This window comes from Stigmatopora argus, chromosome 9 (genome assembly GCF_051989625.1).
Source record: "Stigmatopora argus isolate UIUO_Sarg chromosome 9, RoL_Sarg_1.0, whole genome shotgun sequence".
In the NCBI taxonomy this organism is placed as follows: Eukaryota; Metazoa; Chordata; class Actinopteri; order Syngnathiformes; family Syngnathidae; genus Stigmatopora; species Stigmatopora argus.
Genome location: NC_135395.1, coordinates 3,760,843 through 3,786,699, shown reverse-complemented (window position 1 = coordinate 3,786,699; position 25,857 = coordinate 3,760,843). Strand labels below are relative to the sequence as shown.

Below are 25,857 nucleotides of genomic sequence, written 5' to 3'. Positions count from 1 at the left end.
CTGTGCTAACATTTATTCATTCATTTTCCAAACCGCTTATCCTCAAAAGGGTCACGGGGGGTGCTGGAGCTTATCCCAGCTGACTTCAAGCACCGGGGGAAACCCTGAATCGGTGGGTAGGCAATCACAGGGCTCAAGGAGACAGACACATTCACGTTCACACTCAATTTAGAGTGTTTAACCAGCCTACCCTGCATGTTTTTGGAATGTGGGAGGAAACCGGAGTACCCGGAGAAAACTCACGCAAGCCCGGGGAGAACATGCAAACTCCACACTGTGAGGACCCACTTGGGATGGAACCCTCGACCCCAGGCTGACATTCCCTGCTAACATAACAGTGGGAAATCTGCTCAAATTTGTGCTCAAAATGATCCAGTGTTGGTGTCAGGGATGGAATTTCCTCTGCTTAATCCCATTAAAGAATCAGAGGGAAAATACATTTTGAACTAATGTGTCTATGCAAGTGTTTTGTTAAACAATTTGGCTTAGAAGAATGTCGCTCAGTTCCGATGGTTAATGTCCATTTTGGTTTTGGTTTTTTACACACAGTAATCCACAGTAGTTAAGAGAGAGAGACACACACATTTATAGGCAAAAGCTGTGGTATTTGGTTCATTACTGGGTTGCCCTGTTGAATTTAAACTCAGAGATGAGCTCCATATTTTTATTTTTTGCAATGGTTGGAGTTTTCCTTTCTTTTCTACCTCTAGAGAAGCATCGATAAAATATAGGCAGAACTGCACTCCTTTCATTTTGTTTCCATCCCTTTCCATTTATGACTATTATGGCTATAGGATGATGGACTTGAGATAATTATGAATCATGTGGTGTATTGGTCAACACTTGAGTAAGTCATTCTTGTTTTTTTTCTTCCTTTGCCAATTTGTTTATTTGTGAAAACATGTGTTTCTATGATTTTGTTAATATTTTTATATAATGCAGTAGTATATATATTTTTCAATATTTGAATACTCTCATTTATGTATTATTTGAACCCGGGTGTGGGGTAGAGTTATGCCAACAATGTTTGTCCGAATGAGGAACTGTTTAAACAATTAAAAATAAAGTTGTTTAAAAAAAACAGGAAAAAATGTATATACTGGTCATAAATCACTCACGTTAAAAAAAAATAAAAAAATGACGACTAATCAATGATTGATGTGCTGATTACCTTGTCTCGGATCAGAACATTTGAAAAAATACTTTAATTTACTGTACTGAACTTTATGAAACTGGAAGTAAAAGAAACAATTATCTTTACCTTTGGTAAAGATGGCAGGCCTTTTTTCAATGGTAGGAATAAAGTTTTATTTTTTCCATATGAATTGAGTGAGTTTAGACTTTTTGTCTTTTACAGGTTTTTGTTTCTCGGTAAAACTTGCAAACAAACAAAAATCTAGCATATTCCAAAAAGGTCGGGCATGAAGATAAGGGGATTTATTGCTGAATGTTAAAATGAAGACACATTTTTTTTTCACCAAGTGAAAAAAAGAAAGTTTGCTGACGGCTTTATCCATGCACCCAACTACCAGTACCACTAGGACATGCAGGGGGAGGAGCTGAGAGTAGAGAAGAAAGGGAATTGGTTAAAAAGAAACAAAAAATGGTAGCGCCAAACTGCGTGACATACACAGATGTGAAAGGGCTTCATGTTTGTTCTTGTACATGTATGCTTGATTGTGTATGTGAAGTGTGTCACACGTATGTCTAGATTGAAAGGGTGAGGAGAAAGGGTTGGAGTGTTAACAATTCAACTAGCTCTAGAAGCACACTACCCTCACTTGCATTATTTCCACATTGCAAATCCCAGATTGATTACAGTGATAATAAGACAAAACTAGGCAGACCTTGGAGCCATTAAAGCCAAATGTTTTTTTTATATATATTTATATAATTCTAATATGATTCCCCTTAATTGAATGGGTTTCTCTTTTTAAAAATACTTGTTTTTAACCGTGATCCATGCATCTCCTGTGTGAAAATAATATAAGAGTGAAGATTATTGTATCTGACACATAGAACCCGGAGGGCTCTCTAGACCCAATGCACTGTACATATCTGAAATGTAAGGGTTTCCGGCACTATCGCCCTACTATAATAATGCGCAGAAGATGGGGCCTCAATTCGCCAATACTTCAGAAATTGTCTAAGGGTTAAAGAAAAACGTGGATGCGGGAGGATGGATGGAGAGGAAGGGGTGGCCGAAGACGTGTATAACAGAGCATTCAGTCAATATGACCAAGCAACACAAATTTACCAAGTAAAGTATTGAAATACATATCAAGGATGCAGTAATTGGTGTAACACCAGTGTTTGGAATTGAGCTTACTGAAAAGTCAAGCCAGAGTTGCCTTAAAAGTAATAATGTACCTTTCCGAGCAGTGAAAGGTGAATTCTTCACACAGAAAACTTTCCAGTAGTGCAAAAAAGAACTGAAGTCTAAGTAAGAATGGGGTAGTCTCATTTGCAACATGCATGCCTGTTTTCACGCAGCCTTTTTGGACTTTAAGGAGAACGGAAATGATAAATCAAAATGGAAGCTTTTGTCCACTTTTTCTACCCACGCATCCTAAACCGCTGCCCTGACCTGATCGCATCAGACTTGGTCAAGGAAAGTGAGGGGGGTGTGATTCTTGCCTGCAAACGGAGAGGCTGTCGAGATGAGGAGCTCTCTCTGCTCAAGTCTTTTTAGGTGTGATGTGATGAGGAAGTCCTGAGACACAGTGCGGCTCTAAGCTGCTGGCATAGGAAAGATGTGGGCTTGGCAGTCCACAGGAGGCCAGAGTCAGGCTGGATTTCAACTGGTGGGTTTGAACGGACGGCTCCCTGGCCAATCAATGACTGCTCACGTGGAAAGGGTCAGTGCAATGGAAGTTTTGGCAGCGCGAGGGTCGGTGAAAGGAACTCGCAAATGAAACAAGACACCAACCACATGAGGCTTGATGAGGCGCACACATACTGTACACACATACTCTCAAAACCAACCCCTGTGTTATGACAGCACCCTGATCGCGTACGTGAGAATGAGATGCCGCATCCTCATTCAAATTCCACTTCTCACGGGATAACCACATCAGGCAGTGAGGGAGAGACGCAAAATGAAGGATGCGCGTTCAGCCAAAGTGACAAAACTACCCAGCGATGTCCCTGTGAGACGAGCACGTACGTGAATCAAAACTATGTAAACTGACACTTTTTACACAGAAGGACTCGATATTGCATGATGACATAATCAGATCACAGTTCAAAAAGAGGAGGATCCCAAATCAGAGAAAAGAAAACAAAGCAAAAGTAAGGAAGAGTATCGGTCTCTATAAAAATGAGAAGTCTTTATAAGAAAGGCTACAAAACTCAATGGGACCTCCGACTTCAGCGTACAGCAAAAGGCACCACAATATTATTCTATTTATCTAACTTGTGAAAAAATTGGCACGTAATTCTCGTATTTTCATCTCTCGTACTGCTGTAAATCAAAAAACCTTTACATATAAATATTTCCCCCCTTTATAAAAAAAGTCTTTGCTGTTAGCTAGTAGACAATTTTTGCTGAAATGAAAATAAATATTTCATTTGTTTACAATATCTGTCTGTTATACAAAATAAAAATATTTCTCCTTGGTGCAGGTCTCTAGTCCAGAAGAAGGAAGAGGTGTGCGAGGTGGAGTGGTGTGTGGTGTGGGAGGGGGGGGCTGCATGGGTGGACAAGTGGGGGGCTTTGGGAGGGAATCTTAAAGGGGCATGTTGTCTGACTTGAATCGCTGCGACTGTGAGCTCCGACTGTGCCCATTGCTTCGATTCCCCGGCCGACTCAGCCCTCGGTGAGTCCGCGTGTCGGCCCCCGTCGATGAGTGGTAAGCCGGCACGGTTAAAGGCAGGTCCATGTTCATGTTCTGCATACTGAGGAAAGGTGTGCTCTCCCCCTGAGCTTCGTCTTCCTCCTCCTCTTCCTCTTCCTCCTCTGATTGGCTGAAGCTCTGTGACCTGTAGTCCCGTAGGCCCGCTGACCTCTGAGATTGTCCGTTGAGGCGGTTGCGTCGTGGGCGCCGTCGACTCCGGATGGGCTCCCTGGAGGAAGCGTATTCCTGCGTGGTCTCATAGGCCTCTTCGTCAGGGAGTCGGTAGGGACTGGATGGGAGACTTCCTGTGCTCTCTGTCAGGTAGGGTCGACGCGGTCGTCGAGGCTGCCTGTACAAACTGCGATCCTAAAACACAAAATATATATTTGCTACACCAGTATTTGATGCATATTTAACCTAGATGCTAGATGTCTATAAATTGGGTGACACATTTTTTACATGATCAGAAACACCACACGACTAAGTGTTGGGTAACATACGTACAGACATAAAAATAATAATTCTGGCCTTCATTGACTTTGATTGGAAGGAACGATGAATGTGTCAATTTGTTTCTATTATCAAAATAGTGATTCCGTGAGACACAAGTAACAAGACTTGATGTGTCCTTTTTGACAGTTTGAGAAATTCGGTACTCGGACGTTTCGTCGAAAGACGTTTGGTCCCCGGATGTTTGGTTGACCAGACGTTTGGTCGGCCGGACGTTTGGTAGAACGGACGTTTGGTAGAACGGACGTTTGGTAGAACGGACGTTTGGTAGAACGTACATTTGGTAGAACGGATGTTTGGTCGCCGGGTTGTTACTGTTGAAACCAGCTCTCAAAATTATAATCATGAGAGAGAGAGAGTGAGTTCAATATCTAAATATCTAATATCAAAATATTAACAGTAAACTCTCTGTCATAATTTGACAGCGAGCAAACCCGGTGACCAAACGTACGTTCTACCAAATGTCTGTTCTACCAAACATCCGTTCTACTAAACGTCCGGTCGACCAAACGTCCGGGGACCAAACGTCCGGGGACCAAACGTCTTTCGACGAAACGTCCGGTCGCGGAGAAATTCCCATGAACACAAAAGAGAGGGAAAAATATTTTCAGTCAGGCGAGTCAACCTCTACAGTCCACACCATCAGGTGGCTAACCTGACATAAGATGACATAAAATTTGGAACATTTTCTCTTCATTTTAGATTGTTATTATCATTATTTATTATAGCTTTAACAATATGTGTTGAAAACACACAGAATTTACAATCTGGATTGATTTTTTTTTACTGTTATGACAGAAAAAAACAATTGTTCAAGGTTTTATGGCATGTAATTTGAATCCTGAAAGTGAATGTTTTATATACAGTCCTATCATGGATGATTATTATGTAGATAACCTGTGAACATACATCAGGGCATCTCAGTAGCGGCTGGTCTTCCTCTCTATGATAGGTTGCAGCGGCAGGTGGTAGGGAGAGAGCGTGGCTTGTGTTGGGTGAGGTGATGTGGAAAGTTGGAACATGGGCGGATAGCGGTGGGTAGTGAAACTCCACTGGTGACAAGCGAGCTGGTGTGGTCAATGCAGACACGTATCTGAATGGGGAAAGACAGGAAAACACCAGACACCGACAGAGTTGAAAGGGTCATTGAGCATAATATATGCAGTCCAGTAAAAACGAATTGTGCCTACAACTCATCTTTGTACACCATTTTGTTGTTAATGCATCACTTTAGCGTTCTCTTTGTTGTTAGTTCATCAACTGCTAGTGCCTACCTAAACCACAGAATAAAGAATCAAACTGTTCATATTTCGTGCCACTTGATGTCGCCAGAAACTAAATAGAGTTGTGCGACCACTGTCTCAGTGACACACATTTTTAGAGAAACGGTGCAGAATAAGTGTTTGTTTTACACTCTCAGGCACCCCCTTTAATTTTGGAGGGCCTATTTCATGTAGCCAACCAGTCAACAAAAAGGCATTTCTTTAAAAACTGACTGAGTTGAAGATCTGTGTAATAATAATAATAATATCATCTCTCATTTTCTGAACCGCTTTATCCTCATTAGGGTCGTGGGGGGTGCTGGAGCGTATCCCAGCTGAGACCGGGCCAGAGGCGGGGGACACCCTGAATCGATGGCCAGCCGATTGCAGGGCACAAGGAGACGGACAACCATGTACACTCACACCCATACCTTGGGGCAATTTAGAGTGTCCAATCAGCCTACCATGCATGTTTTTGGAATGTGGGAGGAAACCGGAGCACCCGGAGGAAACCCACACGGGCCCGGGGAGAACATGCAAACTCCACACAGGTGGACGTGACCTGGATGTGAACTCAGGACCCCAGAGCTGTGAGACCGGCACGCTAACCACTCGCTCCACTGGGCCGCCCTTATAACAATAATAATAATAATAATAATGATAGTAAATTAGACCAAAGAAAGTGGGAGGGAACCAGTGTCTTGAAATTAACTTCATATGATAACACTGTAATAGTATGGAATACATTTGTAACACATTGAAACACATTTCCAAATTATTATCAACACAAATAGAGGGACTTGTGTAATGTATAAATTTCACAAAAATGTCACCGAATGCATACATGAAACTTCGCTACCTGTCACTGTGAGGGGAATCTCTAAGTGAGTCGTAGGAATCTCCGTAGTGCATTCCCGGACTGGTTACATCTGTGCAGCCCCAGTGCGCCCTCCTTGCCATACAAGCTGGACTGCTGCATTTACTGGTTCCAACAGAGCTGGACAGGCCACCTGACTGGCAGTCCGAATTCATGCTGTCTGTTCGCTCCATGCTCCATGTCTGCTCCTCATGTCTGTGGATGTAAGCGAAGTCCTACTTTAAAAGGTTACAGTAGCACCGGTGAACCAGATAGACAGAGTAAAGCAAGATGACAATGGGGACTATGGTGCAGTGGTACTTCTACATATGAATGTCTCTCTATTCAAACATTCTCGTATATCATCCTGTAATTTATCTTGAAATTGTCGTGATAGGGTTACTTTCCCAACATTATGCTGGACTCCCATTGGCTAGAAGGGAGGTGCCTCTACATGAACCAGAGGGTAGTGCGCTGTATGCGAACGCGAGAAACCGGCCGAGGGCAGTAATGGCCACCATATGGGACAAGGGAGAATTTCAGTGCCCTCAAGCCTCGTTTGTCACATAGTTCTAACACGTTTTTTTCTTTTGTTTTTCTTAGTGTGCTTAATTAAGCTTTCTTCCTTGTTTTGCATCACTTTACCAAGGAAATGTATGCTACAAGGGAAAAGAACAAGCATGCTGTTATCAAAGTGTCCATCAGTCTTGCTATCACCCATTTTGACGAGGAATACCTTGAACATTTTAGGAAAATTATAAAAAGTCATCAACGGCAATCGATATTCCACCAATTGTAACATAATTTTAAGTTGTTAAGTTGTATGTTTATATGCATGTGTACATATGTTTACTCAGCTGCCAAACGTTTGCCTCCTCCTCCACCCTCAAACACACACTCGCCCATCGATCCCAATGGAAAATGTCTTTGCGTGTCTCATTAATTTTAACAGCTTAATGAATAATTTTCTTATCGCTTTCCTCCATATTTTGTGTTTGGCACATATTTAATACAAAACTGGTTTACTTTTATAATTTTTTAAAGGGTTTCGGATGTGGTAGTGGGGACTTGACATTGGTTGGAATAAATTAGAGATTTTACATCTAAAATGTGTCTCTAGCTACAAAATAATCCAAGTTAGGAAAACACTCCTGGAGCGAATTAATTTTGTGGGTAGAGGTACCACTAAATATGACATAAATGTGTGTAAGTCAGATTTGACCTCCCCATACTATATGATTTGGCTCCTAGATTAACTAATTAGTTGGTTTGGGGGTGCAAGGAGCATGTGAATAAAACACATTTTCACTGAAAAAGTGCATGTAAGAGCTACCTGGATGCATGTGAGGCAGTGGTCGAATGATGTGAGCGCGTCGACATTCTGCTGCCAGCATAGTTGCCAGCACCTTCAGCTCCGTGGCTGATGACACACTCGGTGGTAGGGACACTCTTGGAGATGTACTGTAAACATGTAACCAGGTTTTAGTTTTAGTAAAAAAAAATGATAAACATCTAGATGCTTTCTAATTTGTAGTTAAATTAGGATATGAAGTGGTTTTAATTGGTTATGCTTCCATTATGTTTGATTATAAAAGATAAACAATAGACAATGGAACTATAAATGCCGATTTATGGGTTGTTTTGTATGTTTCCATTTGTACTCAATGTCCTGTCTATTGAACCAGTCTGACATTAGAATTACCTGTACCTGTCTCTGCTGTAAGTTTCTACTGTTTGGACTCACATCAACCATGGGAATTTCCTCGGGACCAGGCCCGGGGTGGTTGGGCCCGTTGGCCAGCATGCGATTAGGTTGTTCCACACATTGATTCTGGTTCTGATGCAGTTGGTGTTGCCTGTGCTTCCTGTAGGTCACAAAATATGCAACGGAAGTGGTTAGTGGTTAATTGACAGATGACTGTTTTTCTGGGTTTCTTAATTATTATTTTTTCTCCAAATCAGTCCAATTAAAGGTTTAACAACATTCAAGTGTGTAATATTTGTTTGGACATACTTCGTTTTGCAGTAGGCCACCACACAGACAATGCCAACCACCAACAAGGCCACACAGACTCCTGTAATCGTCAGCACCCGCCTTTGGTAGAGCTCCTCGGCCTCTGTGAAATGAAAGGCACACGTACAAATACACACATTCGTACACACGCGACACACACATTCATGTGTTGGAGACAGTACAGATACACAAGAACACAAATAAGACATGAGCATGATGAACACATCATAAATGAGTTGCAGTGCTTTAGATAATACATACTAATGTTTTTTTTTTAAGTGATGATATTATTTAGATTTTTTTTGCATATTTTCTCATTCACCTATATTACATTGAACAAATAAATTCAACCAGAGTCATATCATAGTGTATGAAGTATTTACAAATTTGTTACATCGTTGTGAGCTTTAAATCTACTCGTTCTATGTATATTCCGGTTAAAAAAATATTCTATCACATTAAAGACAACATTTACACATTATTATGAGAGGGAACAGAAACGGTTGCATTGATGCAAAGCAAAATTATAAAAATTAAATGAAAAATATTTACACCACAATAATAGCACTAAATTTGCTCATGCTCTGTAAAACCTCTGAATTTGGGGCAATAGGAAACATATATTTTCAGATTAATTTACCAATTATGTTTTATCTACTATTATTAGTTATAGTAGTAGTAGTAGTTGTTGTTGTTGTTGTTGTTGTTATTGTTGTTGTAGTATGCATGAAAACTATTTTGTACTACAATGACATAGTCAAGTACAACCAAGTTTGATATAATGCTGTTTGAATCTGTCCACAGCCCATGTGAATTTATGAGATCAAATATCTGAGATCAATGTAGTAATTTGAATTTGCTTTACTGTGGTGTAACAGTGAAAGCTGAGGATGCACATGCAAAAACACAATGATGGGGGGAAACAGACTGGGAAAACAAGAGGGGAAAGGAGAAAAATAAGATAAGAAGCATCAGCGGTAAACATTATGGGAGCAGGATAGGGACAGGGTCTACAGAGAAACAAAATAGTCCAGGAAAATGAACTGGTCCCCAGAAGCTGTAACATAAGACTGTGCTTACCTAAATAGGATTTGAAAAGCTTGTCGGTCAAGCCCTCTTTACTTTACTTTAGTTAAGTAGAGTTCAGTGTTGTATATAAGATGAGTTCTATTTTGAAAAGTACATACATTTGTTATTATTCGACATAACCAGAGGCAAGTCCATATCATTTTAACCCAATTTATTAATTTAACTTTAGGAGGGAGGCTATCGTTTAGAAATGAAGGATCTAATTGTGAATTAATGAGCCGTTAGTAGCCTTGACCCTGAATTGTGCATGGATCTCTGTGTACTGATACAGAAAACCAAAGGGAATTGGGAAGGCAACCTCGCCTGCACAGCGGAGCCGACAGCATTTGTGATTTAGGACAGACTCGCTCTGACACTGTCTCAATCAAGGACACAACAATTAGGACAAACAATGTGGTCATGGCCTTTTTTAGTCTTTGGCAAGACTTTTCAAAATTATTTGGCCCATAGCATTTCTTCAGATTCTCTCATTTTGGGTTGTGGCTCTAATCTTCCAAGTGATCCAGTCCATTTCTAGGCCCTTTACAACCCCTTAAAATTACTTCTGCCTTTCTAGCTGGAAGGTATTTGTTTCAATTATCATTTTTATTTCTCCCTAACTAAGTTAGTCTATAAAGGAGTGCATGCAGAGAAGGAAGAAGAGGGATTGCATTTCTAAAAATCAGGTTGCTGGGCGAAAAAAAAGGAGGGACAGGTTTGTTGCTTTAACAAAGAAGGTAGCACAATAATGTGTGACTTTGACACAATCTTGGCAAACGCTTAAAGCACAGCAAAATAAATAATAATGTTCCATACCCATAAATTCAATTCTGAGAAGCTCTGCCAGCACAGAAAGTTGTTGTGGTGAAAAAAAGGAAAGAGACAGACAAGGGTCAGCGGTAATGTCCACTTTGGAGAGGATCTGCTGTATATTATGTTCCTTCCCTGTATTTGCTGAACCAGGAAGTTAATTAGTGCTGTGGAATCTGTCAGTCAGGGTAACTGACACATGTGCCGTCCAGTAACAGACAGACAAGTCACACAGCCTCAGTTCTGTAAACCCCAAAAATGTCAGAAAAAAACTAAAACACGCAGAAATGAAAGACAAAAGGGAGAAAATGAAACAAATCAAGAACAAACAAACCAAAATAAAAATAAATTAAAAAAACAGGCAGGAAAAGGCATGCGGAGAAACACGGACCAAGATAAGGCAAGCAGCCACATCACTGACTGCCATATTGACAAAAGCCTATTCATATAACATTGGACATTTGTACAAAAATACAATAAAGTGAAGATAACAGTGAAGTGAAACACATAAATGCTTATTTAAGTAAAGATGATGTACAAACAATGGAGATGTGTTTCCTTTGACAAATTATATATATATATATATATATATATATATATATATATATATATATATATATATATATATATATATATTTATATATATATATATACTTTTGGGGGGGGGGACACAAGCAATATTGAACAAGACTTGCAAGTCTTGAATATGGCACAAATATTATATTAATCACATTTAAATGTGACAGTTTTGTCACTCCATGTACTTTCTGGCAATCTGTTTTTTCTTCTAATTTCAGAGAAGAGAACACAGAAAACAGTTGCCCAAACAAAGTGAGCTCATATAAGCAGTGAGGATTAGCAATGGAAATGAAACCACAGAGATAAGTCTATTACGTTTATATTACTTAAATATATATGTACAGTAGAAGTCTCAAAATTGTACGGAAAAAATATGTGCTTTTAGGCCCAGCTTAAGGATTTACTTTTGCTGCTTATGCAAAGATAACTTTCAACTCCCAGCTCCGTGATTCAAGTTTTCATCTTTGTTTTACAATTACTTTAATGTTATTCCAAAGCAAGATGTGACAATTTAGCTTCATGCAAATATGACAGCACGTAACAGATAAACTGTTTACAGTGATGATGAAAACAACAATCGCAGTACTAGGCTTTATCCTTGTCCAACCAATACTTCAATCAATCCAATACTTAGTAAAATATAATAAGCCTTAGAAGTATTAATGTAAAGAGCATCCCCAATAAATAGTGTAACTTCGGATAAAATAAAAAGCCTCTGGCGACTATTAGTGGGAAAAAAAGAAATATAGTAGCGTATTGTGCTTCAGGGTTGCAATTTGTCCTTCATTTTTTCAAATTGGACTTTAACTTTAAGTGAAATCCAAAGTAACCTTTGAAACTGTTTGAAATTGTACACGTATCAACCATAACAACGACAGTTGTCTCAAAGGGTAGCATAGAAACAAGTGAGCACAAAGCATGCAGACACACATTTAGAGTATTTAGAGTATGCACCACCCCGTTAATGTAGCATGCTGCATTTTAATGAAAGGAGACAGACAAGAGCAAATGAACATACTGTAGAAACCGGCCATGACAGAGTTTTCACAGCGGTCCCCCGTATAGTCATTGGGACACCTGATGGAGAGAAACAAGACACAGAGGGGAAAGAAAAGGGTTTGGGGTAAAGGATAACAGTGGTGGGAGAGGGGATATATTGGGAATAAATAGGAGTAGAACAAATACAGACAGATAAGAAAGGAGGAGAAAAGGGGGAGGGAGGAGACACAAGAAAGCACAGAGAATGCTGAATTAGAAACAAAAACAATTCACTAATTACAGGAAAAAGATGACCTGTATACTATCACATAACTGTCATATATATATGACAACAGTGATGCAATGAGGATATCATCACAGTAATGAAGGTCATGTGATGCTACTATGGGAAGTTAATGTGGGAGTGGCAAACACCTAACTACTACAATTACAGGTACATTTACAGACGAACATAAACATGTAAAGTGCAAATATTGACAGGAACATTTGCATTGCCTAGTGAGCAAAATGATTTTTTAAAAAAAACTAAAGTAATTTTGATACTGCAGCTCCTAATCCACGACGGGCTGAAAATAGAATAATACGTTTTTAAATCAGTACCTCACAAAATGAGTATTATATTGGCGTTGAATGAGGACTTTTAATTTCTTGCGCAGGACTTTCTCTTAACCAAACAGAAGACAATGACCAGCAGACTCCAAGGAATTGATTCACAAAAGGTTATAAGTTTTAAAAACAGAGATAAAACTACTTCTGATCTACTAAAGATCGAGGGCTAAATCTGCCAAACACTTGAAATTTCATGTAGTTTATTTTGTACATTCTGGGAGAAGTACAATATATGCAAAAAGGTGAAGTTAGCATGTGAATGATAAAGTCTCGGACAAATTTTGAGAACTGATTTTGCATCTTAAAATCTAAAAGTCAGCTGTGAATGGCACCACTTGGCAAATAGGCAAGGTTAGACGAAGAGAAAAAAACTTTTTGGCTGATGTAAATATATTTGAATGCATAAAACAAATATTATGGTATATCCTCAGTTCTGAAGCTCCTGAATAATACAAGGGTTGGCTTGGGGCCAGCCACAAGTAGGAGCCATGGCATTTGATCTATTAAAAAAAGTCTGCATATATTAATGTCTGGATAATTTTACATCACTGTAATAATTGGTCCTAGCCATTACCAGATGAGTTTTCCAGTTGTGCTGTCCCAGGTTTAAGCTAAATGGACGCATACCGCCAATTGTATCAGATCAAGTTTTTCTATTTTCACGACTATAAGGCGCACTGCATTATAAGGTGCACCCTCAACGAATGACGCATTTTAAATTTTTTTCCATATATAAAGCACACTGGTTTATAAGGCGCCCTGTCTATTTTGGAGAAAATTTAACACTTTTAAGTGCGCCTTATAGTCGTGAAAATACGGTAATACAAAACAAGTTGTTGTTTTTTTAAGTTGCTGGCTCCCCCATAATTATCACTGTCAAGTCAACTAACAGGAAGATGCACTTGCCCCCCTCCAGACCTGCAGGGGGCAGAGAAAACCCAATCAGATAAAACTTCCTGCCCACAGATAGTCTTTAAGCTTGAGTAGAAAAATCTAAACAAGCCTCATGAACCACCAACAGAGCAAAGCAATGGACAAGAGAAACCCAAAACACCCTTCAGTTCCAAAAAATTTCACACTGACCTAATGTCACAAAAGTTTATGTCTGCGGACCCTGAACAACTTCCAGTTCGAGTGAGGCAAAAATAAGTAATGTAATGTATTTAATCACATAATTGTATGACTTTTCTCCAAATATTACTTAAATCTCTTAATATTACGCAAAAAAAATTGCCAAAAGTTGATGGCCTAGAAACCCAATAACTGCCAGTTCATGTTAGAGAAAAATAAGCAACAAAATGACTGTTTCACGATTTGAATCTTGCAATAGTATAATCTAAGGTTCTTTCCAGATGGACTTGCCCTCAAAGAACTATATCTTTCTCAGGAAGCTGGAAACATCCAAAGTTGAGGATGAAGCCTCCAAGCATGGAACTGGAAACTCCTTTTATGTCATTCATCTCATTTGATAAAATGAAATAATGTGAGCAAATGCCAGTTTCATGCCATATCTCAACTGGCTGCTGTCGCTTTGTAGGAAATGGATATGTTGCTGCTTCTATCAAAGTCATTTAAATGGGCAGCATCCAACAATGGCCCTGTGATGTGCGATTGTTTTTGTGTTACAAACTTTGTTTTTGGCAGTTCACAACTATGGAAATGTCTCTCAGCTGATTAGCTGGCTTTCTCTTCTGTTCTCTGACAGCAGCCTAAAAGTAGGCTTGCAAAAAAGTATCTTCACAGCTCATTTTAAATTGATAGCTACAGTGTGTATATCTGACTTATTCAATAAGTAGTCTTCAGGATCAGTTGTTTGGATTACTGTACAATATTAACATTGCTGACTCATAACTGCAAACAGGCTGTGGTGTTTCATTTGTTTTTCTTCTGTAAATATTTAACTGATAGTGAGCCAAATAGTAAATAGCTACAACCAATACCATGTTCATAGTAAATTATTTGCACGTGTAAAGGAAGGAAAAACAAAATCTAGGATCTTTTAAAGATTATTATTCATTAAGAATTTCTTTCCCCGATGGGGTTCCACAAAGTTAATATCGGGTGTATGTACTTTATTTTATTTATCTTAACGTGTGTACTTTCGAACTAACAAAAAAGTTGAGGCTATTTCGTATTCGGTTGTTGTTTTTTTCCTGATGAATTTTAAATTCTGAACTCTAAACTTGAAAGGTGAATTTCATTTTACTGCTAAACTTTTGAAGGTACTTTCAACTGCTTTAAGAGCTATTTGCACAACCTGCTGCTCACTAGCAAGGAGCAGAAAGAGAGAATTCACATTAAATGTTTGATCCGTGAGGATTTCTAAGGACGTCTGCATCTCTGCCATAAAATGTAAAATACTCTGAGGTCAGTGAGAGCAATACAAGAACAATGGATCAATCTCATGTTGTTAAAATGTGATACACATATTGAAGAATACTCTTTAGACTGTTTGCCAAATGTAAATGAATCAGGAAATGAATTGGGGGATTAATGGACTAAATTATTGGATTAAGAATTCTGAAGTGTATGTGCAGTCAAGGACCACAGTGTTCGAAAACATGTATTACCTTTTCATTCATTTTCTGAACTGCTTTACTCTCATTAGGGTCGCGGGGGGTGCTGGAGCTGAACCCTACCCCTAATCCTAACCCAGAGGCGGGGGACACCCTGAATCTGTGGCCAGCCGATCGAAGGGCATGAGGAGACGGACAACCATTCACGCTCACACTCATACCTAGGGGCAATTTAGAGTGTCCAATCAGCCTACCATGCATGTTTTTTGGAATGTGGGAAGAAACCAGAGTTCCCAGAGAAAACCCACGCAGGCCCAGGGAGAACATGCAAACTCCACACAGGTGGACCGACCTGGATTTGAACCCAGGACCTTAGAGCTGTGAGGCTGACGCGTTAACCACTCATTGAATTTTTTTCATTTTATAATTTTTGTATTATTAATTTAGCATAACCAGTAAAAAAAAGTAAAACTATCATTTAAAAAAATATCAAAATCCACTACATAGCAACAGAGCACGACAGAGTAAGGCAGCCACGCGATACATTTCTATAGCCTAAACAATATGTTGTCAACATAATGAGATTAAAACTGTAAGGATCACTCTCCCCTCATGCATATATATGCGGTCCAAAAAATTGGCTGAGTACCCTTTTTCTCTTCTTTCTTAAAGATAACTGGCATTTTTAATCAATTACAGCGAAAACCATTAAAAATGTCCGCACAGCAATTTCTCAGAGTTATAAATAGAGCAGAGTGAGGTGGAAGACAGAAAAAGCCTTAGACCAACATGGAATTAATAGGTTTTGTTGTTGTTTTTCTCACTCCTTACCATTTAACTTCCACTGCTTTCTTTGTCCACATTTTGTTATTTTATCCCGACACCGGTTTTACAACTACTGGTACAAGCTAGTGAAGTCGTACACATTCTGACCCCTCATTTTCTGAAATGTCAAGGTGTGCTTTTCATCCATCCATTTGGTAATTTTGCTTTGATCTCATCACTCGTACATTTCCTCACTGTCGACATACAGTAGTTATAGCTGCCCAATGACAAAGTGAACAGCAGATAATTCCTTGATGCCATCATCACTACAGTATTCTGAACTGTCATAATCTTCACTAGTGTCATCAAATAGAATGGAAACATTATCCTCTTCTAAGCAAAAGTAAACATGTTTTTTCTTCTTGTTTTTGGTTATATTTGACGCTTTCAGAACTTATTTTCTTGTGTTTTTTTCCAACCTTTTATGTTCTGTTTTTTGCAAGCATTCTGTCTTCAGGACTCTTCAAGAAGAGTTGAAAACCTGTCTATCTATCTATAACTGCAAGTAAAAAAAAACTGCCTAAATTTTGTGATCAAATGTGATAATCCAATGTACAAAAAATCTAAAATGCAATATAATATTTTTTTACATAATCATGAGTACCCCAGGTCCTGTAAAATCATGTTTACAGTATAGACCCATTGAGTATCTTACTATAAAATTAAAATGCATTAAAAATGTGTTTAAAAGTTGTCATAATTTGTAAGAACACGGTAGCGACCTTGATCCTAAAAAAATATTTTGGAAGGCAACAGTATTTTTATTTATTTTTGTATTTACTTTCAAGCCATGCATTTTTTTCTTCTCAAGAAATGTGGTTACATGAACATTTTTTTCCTATGGATAACAGGAAAAAACTTCTACATGAGCTCAACTCGCCCAACTTTGGGTGTCTGCAAATGTGGTGTCTGCCCATATGAATAGCATGTCAAATTATCTTGGTGCGGTATTGCATTCATTATACAAATCATTCTTGCCTGAAGCCAAACACGTAAAAAGAAACATTGTGAAAATTTCATTCTATCATAATTTGCATACGATTAACTACTTTTAAACTAGCATTGCAACAGTATAATATCAACAGAAGCAATTGTAAGGTTCGCCCACAGCTGCCCGAAATCACCAAAATCACATTTGTATTTCTGTTATTCTGTGAGGGGGAAAAACTAGGAACAAAAAAAGTAGTTTTATTGTTGATGATGCCAGAATCCCATTCTAAGTATCTTGCGTTTTTAACTGATTAATTCATTAATTAATAATTAATAATCTGTCCAGTAAACTATCTTAAACTAGTGTATTAAAAGGTGAATTCAGTTTACAATTCTTAATCCCTGTGCAAAGTGGTGATCTGATGAAACGGTTAATGGTAGCTCAATGATATTTATAATAAATACATTTTAATGACCTTGTGAAGTGATTTTCTTGAATTGTTTCTAAATGCATTACATATGTTTGAAGATCTTGAAACATCGGCACAACATAGGTTTGAGTGACTTATGAGACTACATACATATATATTCTCTGCAAGTCATATGCTTTTGTCCCTGCTTTAGTTGATATTCTATTCATTGGACATAGAGCTGAAGAACGTTGTGCCATTCAATCACTATTACAATGCACTAAATATATAGACTCATGGTAACAGCACTTTGAAAATGGTATCCTTCATGGCTGGGACTTTGGTTGTCTACTGCATTTAATAGAATCATTACAAAAAAGGCATTGCAGAGGTTTGTGGGTATATTTCGACCAGTGGACAGAGGACAAAGAAAAGAATGGCATAAAGCAAGTCCTTGGCCCAATACAAAAGATTGCTAGACAACAAGAGGTGAGATTGGAGAACTGACTGAGAAGATGGAAACAACAGAGTCAACTTACTTGCAAGAAAGCTCGTTAATACCATGTATGAAGTAACAGTCTCCACCGTTGCTGCAGTAGGCCTTTTCCGTTTCGTTGCAGTGCCTCACATGGCTCACACCCAATGACAAAGTGGTGGTAGTTACTAAAAGGTACAAGGTAAAAGTTTTTTTCAGTTTACAATGAATGCAACTTGCATGTCCTGCTACTAGCTGTAACTACTTATTCAAAACGTGTATTACAAAGAATACTAAAAAGGGACAATGTTTACTTCCATTTTGACCCAGAGTGACTTTAAAGACCCTGATGATTTGTTTCTAAATATGTTTTAAAATAAGTGACAGAGAATTCTGAACAATTTGATACTGCGCAAGTATGATTTTTGTGGACTAAAGGCACACTTGACCCCTAAGTGACGCATGAAGCGAGGTAGTGCCGAATTCGTCACGTATACATTACAAGACGGATGAATGTCAAGCAAAGTTAATTGTTTAGAACATTAAATGTTAATTGTTATAGCTAAAACCCAGTGGCAGGCTCGTCCAATATGTCAAAACCTCCCTGAAAATGTAGGTCCACATAATAGAGACACTTCAGGAAATTTTAACTGTTTATTTAACACTCAGGGTCTTTAAAAGGCCTTTCTGTGTTTACTTAGTCTCCCCAGGATTGGCTCTCTGTCGCACAGTTAGTTCAAGGTTCAGCTTCATTAACCAAAGCACTAAAACAAAATCTGAACCGTTAGGTTACATATTTTAATTCCCACTGGTGCTTAAAGATAGTTTAAAAGTATAGAGCGTATTTGTGGCTAATAAAGAACCTTAACTTTATATTAAACTTTTTATAGTGCGAGTTGTAAAGAACTATATTCAATCTTCTGCTCTAAACCAGTACAGTAACACAATTCAACCAAAAAATTGTAATAGATAAAAAGTAACATTTCAGTTGATTAATGCTCACATATGTGCACGCTGATAATACTTGTGACGTTTTCTTGTCCAACTGAGTTTTCAGCCACGCAGGTGTAGTTTCCAGAGTCTTCCACACGCACCCGACTAATCAGCACCTTGGAATTTTTTCTTTAAAAAAATATTGACAGCAAAAATAGAAGAAAAGAAGCAGATGTTGTCTGTGATTAGACCCAATTGACATTTGATACTTAAATATGTTAATGATTTTGAGGGTTGGTGATATAAAAAAATTGAAAGCATACAAAAAGACAAAATGTTATTCCTATTCCATATTTTATCACACCTTATGTATTATAGTATATATATTGTAATACCGCGCATCCTTGTAAAGGTTGCGGGGGCTGCTGGATCCTATCCCAGCTGACTTCGGGAGAAATGCAGACTACACCCTAGACTGGTCGCCAGTCAGCCTTTGGGCCCACAGAACAACAGACGACCATTCACACTTACAATCGGACCGCCACCAACAGCAATCGAGCTAGTTTGTGTTAGAATCTAAAAATATCAATCAGTTTAAAATGCAGGTCAGTCCTCACTGTGTGGAATTTGCATGTGGGTTTTCTCCGGGTAGTGCGGTTTCCTCCCAGATCCCCCAAAAATGCAGAGTAGGCTGGCTGAACACTCTCAATTGCCCTCAGGTATAGTGTGAGCACGAATGATTGTTCATCTATTTGTGCCCTGCGATTGGCTAAGGCACCGATTCAGGGTGTCCCCAGCCTGGTGCCTGTAGGTAGCTGGGATAGGCTCCAGCACTCTACGCGACTCTTGTGAGCATAAGCGGTTCTAAAAATGAATGAATGTACATCACTGCAATTATGATGTAAGAAATTAAGAATTCCGACATTTTTAGAAAGTGATGGTTACCACATTGTAATTCTGCTCTTGATCTCTTTCTCATGTCTTTGCATCAATATAAGGAGAAATGTATTACTTTCTGGCCTTGTTGTTTGGCATTATTCGAGATCTGCATACTACCAAGTGCCCAATTTTATATTGTGTTTCACGTGGGAAGTGGAGTAGAAATGTAAATATTGGATTGGATTGGATAACTTCATTCATCCCGTATTCGGGAAATTTCGTTGTCACAGTAGCAAGAGGGTCAGGATGCAGAAATAGGAAAGGCATTTTAGACATAAATAGATAGGTAATAAGTAAGTTAATAAATAAATACATGAATAAATAAGGGTGTTGCTAAAAAAAGAATATATATATATATATATATACATATATATATACATATATACATACATATATACATATATATATACAATATATATATATATATATATATATATATATATATATATATATATATATATATATATATATACACACATATACATACATACATATACACATACAAGATGGATCCAAGATCCAAGATGGCGGCGCGCACGGGTGCAGCGGCTCTATGCTCTCCAGTTTGGTGGCATTCGTTATTTTACCAATTTTGTCATACGCAGTTTTTGGGTATGATGACAATTAGGCTTTTGTCGAGTCAATGATGATGACAAAACCTATTTTTGATTATTATTATATGTGTGCATACACGTGTGTATATATATATATATATATATATAAATACATACACATATATAAGCACATATATACATACATACACATAGATGTACATGCATGCATACAGTAGGTCTTAAATGTAAATGTTAACACATTAAAACTCCAAAGAGTTTGGTGGACTTACTTGTTGGTTTTTATTCTGAGGTCTCTCCCTCGCTGAAGTTCATGTCCATCCTTGTACCAGCGAAAGGAAGGGCTTGGATTCCCTGACGCCTCACACTTCAAGTACAATTTGTCCCCTTCCATCAGAGACTGGCCTTGCATCAATCGCAGCTTTGGAACAGAGGCTGGCAAAGAAAAACTTAGCGTCAGATTTCGTTTGATCGAATAAACAATTTGCACTATCAGTTTTCACTCATCCAAGACACTGTGCTGTTTCTACAAAATGCTTCTGTGATAGATATAACCACGTTTTTCACTTTATGCCACAACAATCAAATGTGTTTCCTCGACAGAGAATAAAACACTGTAGCCCTGGCAAAATAAAAAGTTCCAAGGCAGTTTGCCGCAAGTACATTTTGTCCTACAGATTAACACTGAAGCTAAAAAAGAAGACAGCTTTGTAGCATCAAAAAGCACAATAGAATCTCTAGTAAATCCCAATACTGACTTAGTGGAGAGCTTCTCTTTGAAGTTTGCTGATGGCCGCAGGGGGGAAAAAATCTTTAATATTCCATCTTTTAAATAGAAATCTTCACATATTCCATTTAAACTGTATTTGAATGTGTCCCGAAAAAAATATTTGACTCAAAATCAGTCAGGAAATAAATGTACTGTATAGTCCAATAGAAAACAAGCCAAAAAACCACCCTTTCTATCATAATTATAGGAATTCAATCTTTCAACACATTGTTATATCCAGGAACGATGCTGTTTCCGTGCCGAGACACTAGTGATGTATAATTCCCAGTCATGCCAAAGTAAATCATTTCAATATGAGCAGATGCTGCCTCTCTTTATGACTTCTGCCTTGAAACGAGCTGTACTAAAGAAGAGAATATCATTGCTGTCACATTAGGGAGCTGCTAGGTTAGAGTCTGAATTGCTTGCTGCTTGAATATTTACTTGGAGGTAGGTCCAGATGTTCTTGTGTTATGGTCTTGTTAATTGCTAGAGCAGGCTTTTGGATTCGAATTTAGCTTTGTTCCTATTTTAACAAAGGGCTAGTATACAACTATTTAACTCATTCACTTCCATTGATAGGGATAGAATGCACATTTCTTTCTGTCACTGAGGTGGTAGGCATTGAATCCATTTTGACTGGGAGGGTCTGGCAGAGATTGTTCGATTTATGCCAGCACCCCCCCTCGGAAAGTGGATTGGAATTCTACCCTTGTCAACAACAGCCATTGAATCAAGGCATCCAGATACAATTGAAAAAAAACAGTCTTCCTTGGTTGTGTACAGTGAGTTGTTGCATGTTCTTCTCGTCCCTGTGTGGATTTTCTCTGGGTACTCCAGTACTCGGCCCACATCTCAAAAGTTTGCATTGTAGGCTGGTTGAACAATCTAAATTGTCCTTAGGTGAGTGTGAATAGTTGTTTGGCTCACCATGCCCTGCTATTGGCAGGCAACCAATCACATGCCTATATTTGGCTAAGATGGGCTCCAGCGCCCCCGTGACCCTTGTGAGCATAAACCAAATGATGAATTAATCCATCAAAACTGTGTCATTTTTAACAGGTGATTAACAAATCAAATTTTTCATTATCAACGACGTTAAAGAAGCTAAAAGCATCACAATGAAACATTGACATTTGGTTAGTCCCATATGTTGAATCAGTGCCTGAAATTTAATCTCATGAAAAATTGTTTTATAAATTACATTGAGCAGTCTGTCTGATGTTTTGGTCCAGTGTTTTACTTGGATATTTTGCAGGACACAATAAGGGCATCATGGAAACTGAAATTTAATAACAATGTACCATACATGCAGTTAAGATTTCATTACGGAAAGGGGAGGACCAGATATATGGACGTGACATTTAGACATCGCAGTGAAAAAATACCTCCGTTAATAATAATTTTTCTTTGCATTGGACTTTTCAAATATGAATTAGGAAGTCAGTGAATATATTAGAAAATTCTGATGATCCTTTACAAGTAAAAGGAAAATGTCAAAAACTGGAAAGCGACATATATGATATTGTGAATATTACAAATCAAAACATTACATGTCAATCTTGGGTTAAAAAAAACGTGTACATAAGCTACCAAAGGACTGAGATTTTCCTTCCTTAGGCTAAACATCATTAAGCCAAGATTACAAAAATCATATATGTGTGGCCTGGATCAAGTGTCATGTCATTTACCATGATATTAATGTTCTTATCATGTCCTGATGACCAAGCAAGATGAGTTATTCAAAATAGGCATTGGTCCTAAATAATAATGTAATGTTGCACATTTTAAATTTACAGTATTAGCATTTTCTTGAATCTTGGCTTGAAATGCTGAGGCTGCCCTAAGCAGTCATTCAGAGGAGACTTTTATGTCTTTATGAGTGTGAAAATGAAGAGTAGTACAACTGAAGCAGGTGGAAGAGGAGGTGAATCTTGTTACAAATGTGCTCATCCTTTACCAAGGTACCACTCCTCGGGCACCATGATGCTTTTGTCGGCTAGCAAATGTTCGCGGAACCCTACCCGTACATATAACCTCCAATTTGTCATGCAAAAGGAGAGGTAATATTACACATTTCATTTTATTTACTCTCAACATCCTAATTAGAGCAATAATAGTGGTTATCAAGGCTTTATTGAGACTTTTTTCATTTGAACGTTTCCAAACATGCAGTATTACATATATTGTTTGCACCTTTGATTTTGCATAGACCAAGGGTGTCAGACTCGGGTTGGTTCGCGGGCCGCTTTAACGTCAACTGGATTTCACGTGGGCTGGACCATTTTAGATATAATATTTAGATTTTTTTTTTAATAAATGGATTAAAAGAACGGGATTTAAAGCCCTGAAGATTCATTTTTTATAGATGTAAAACAATGTTTATTTTAGCTTTTTTATATATATATTTTTTTAGATTTTACAAAATAATTTTTGAACTAAAAACACAGTAAAAATTATTAAAAATTACAATTATTGATTTAAAAGGGGGAAAATCAGGAAATTTGATATAATCTATACTCTTCATTTTAATTTGATCCTAAAACAGAAAGTCGGCACTCATGATTTACTTTCCCGGGCCACACAAAATGATGCGGCGGACCAGATTTGGCCCCCGGGCCGCCACTTTGACACAGGTGGCATAGACTAAATTGTTTTTGATTTAGAAGTTGAATAAGCATGAATTGAGTTTGTTTTTCAGTAGAGGTTTTTGCATGTTTTTTTCCCTTTGTTTAGATTGCGGAAATCAATGTCAACTGTGATAATGAGTTTCCAGGTGAGCTGGTTGTTCCATGCAGTGATGCAAATCAGAGTTGTTTTTTCATGCATAACTGTGGAAGAGTAGCAGAATTTTCTAGGCCCGTATGTTTTTCTCCAATGCAAGGTTGAAAAATAAGAGCGAATAGACTGGACGCATCACGATAATCATCCTACTATTAAATCATCTGCATGTGACTCGGAGAGCAAACAGCCTAATTCAGGTATAAGTAAGGTTTTATGGAAAACCTCTGTCAGGCAAATGTGTCATATTGAGAGAGAAGCTGTTAAAAAAATTCCAGGTGAGCATTAATTAAGTAATTAAAAGCTACTGCTGTTCTTAGAGTCCCATAAAATGCCTTAATATAGTATCCTCAAATATGAAAGTGCATGAATCCATAAATGTCCCAACCAATTTCACAACATTGTGCTTGGAAAGAATTGAGAAATGTTCAGATGGTCATCATGTCCCAACCAGGTTATGATGTGATCAACGAAATGGTAGAATAATAATTGAGTAAGAATTAAGATCATGCAAAAATTAGTCTGACGGGATTTAACTGACCATTTCCTCCCACAGCCTTCTACACATTAAAATAAAAGAAAATATATAATCTCAATTTTGCAGGTTAAAACAATCTTAAATTGCTATCTATATAGACTCTATTAGTGGTATGTACTGCCTCATTTCTGGCAGTGTGATTCATGTCACGATACACAAGTGATGATTCAATCCGGTCCCGATTAAACCCATTAATACACTTTAAGACCAGTATTGAGATGTACATAAAAATACATTTATATCAATTTATTTCTGAAACCTCAGTAATCACCAAAGTAAACATGGTTTTTGTTTTACATTTGAACAACACAAAGCCTTCATTATAAAATGTTCTTAGTTTTTTGTGCATACCTGCTTTTGTGCAAACCAGATTTAGTCCAAACCTGCCTAAAGAAAGGATTCTAAATACTAGGGAAAAAAACATTTTAGAGAATGAATAGCACTCAATAACGAACAGTTGTTTAAGACAAAAATGGCAGGTCAAAACATTAGCTTGAGCATTCATGTATACCAACCACCACCGGGCCGAAAGATAAAAAATAAAATAAAACATACTCAATGTATTGTTTGGGCATGACTCTCCACTTGTTGAATAAATGTATGTAGTAAAATTTTATATGGGACCTTGTGCATAGGAGCACAATTACTACATGTCAGCAAACTCATTTTTGTAGTTATTTTGGCAGATTGCAAGGCACGGCGACTGGGTACATCCAATTAGTGGACAGGGTAGAAGTGCTGCCAGATATTGTTTATTTCCATCAAAAACACGTGTAAACAATGTTTCAGAAGGATTTTGAATCGATACAAGAATTGTGCAACATAATATGACGACTTAACGCAGAATCAATTTTTAAAAACACCTCTAGTTGTTCTACAATTAAACAATGAAGAAAAAAAGCGAAATACTGCCAGTGTTGGGTATACAAAAGTCATACCAAAGCGACAGCTGTGTTGTGACGCAGAATATATTACTGGGTGATGCTGACCTTTGAATGACTCTTAATATAGAGTAACTATATTTTCAATCTCAGCCCACCGAGGGATTAGTAAAAAGAACATCCATCTTGTGAACTCTGTCAAAATCTCTCTTAAGGACTTGTGAAATAATCTATTTTTGGCAAAGGTGTATACTGAGAAATATTAGACGGATTAGAGTGAAACCATTTTGCAGTGGCTCAATAATGAAAAGCTGCGTGTGACGTTGATGTTTAGCACATTTACCAAAGCCAGGTTCAATCTGCAGCTGCGAGTGACACATAGAAACTACTCAATGTTTAAGTGGAACATTTGTCATACATTTATAAATATTTACTGTAGTGTGTGCACCCGAATGTGTCAATGTACGTGTGTGTGTGTGTGTCTGTGTGTGTGTGTGTGTCTGTGTGTGTGTGTCTGTGTGTGTGTGTGTGCATTCAAGCACTCAAAGTTGCTGATCCAAGCCTTCTGTATCACTAAGTGATGGGAGGATTCCTCAGCAAGAGCACTGGGGGGTTGAGGGGATTCTGAAATGGACGGCAGAGTGCGGCCAATAGTCTGTGAGTGGCCTTCTACGCGAGCCAATCACACGTGACCAGCGCTCCCAACAGCCATCCATCAAGAGGTCCTTTTCTCAAGGTCAGCTGA

The 25,857-nt window shown here is 38.1% G+C and overlaps 1 protein-coding gene across 4 annotated transcripts in view; it reads right to left on the bottom strand.

Annotated features, from left to right (window-relative positions):
• Positions 1-874: 874 nt before the first annotated feature.
• Positions 875-25,857, bottom strand: part of LOC144082643 (pro-neuregulin-2, membrane-bound isoform-like) — a 36,225-nt gene continuing 11,242 nt past the window's right edge. For 2 of the 4 annotated variants that reach the window (XM_077609924.1, XM_077609927.1), the window contains 11 exons: positions 20,416-20,578; positions 18,703-18,821; positions 17,764-17,887; positions 11,954-12,012; positions 10,363-10,386; positions 8,479-8,581; positions 8,167-8,329; positions 7,798-7,925; positions 6,468-6,680; positions 5,256-5,439; positions 875-4,202 (listed from right to left, as the gene is read on the bottom strand). In XM_077609924.1, the coding sequence (XP_077466050.1) occupies positions 3,729-4,202; positions 5,256-5,439; positions 6,468-6,680; positions 7,798-7,925; positions 8,167-8,329; positions 8,479-8,581; positions 10,363-10,386; positions 11,954-12,012; positions 17,764-17,887; positions 18,703-18,821; positions 20,416-20,578 (1,754 nt within the window). In that variant the 3' untranslated portion in view covers positions 875-3,728. The remainder of the gene's footprint in view (positions 4,203-5,255; positions 5,440-6,467; positions 6,681-7,797; positions 7,926-8,166; positions 8,330-8,478; positions 8,582-10,362; positions 10,387-11,953; positions 12,013-17,763; positions 17,888-18,702; positions 18,822-20,415; positions 20,579-25,857) is intronic. The other 2 variants (XM_077609926.1, XM_077609925.1) reach the window with 2 other exon arrangements.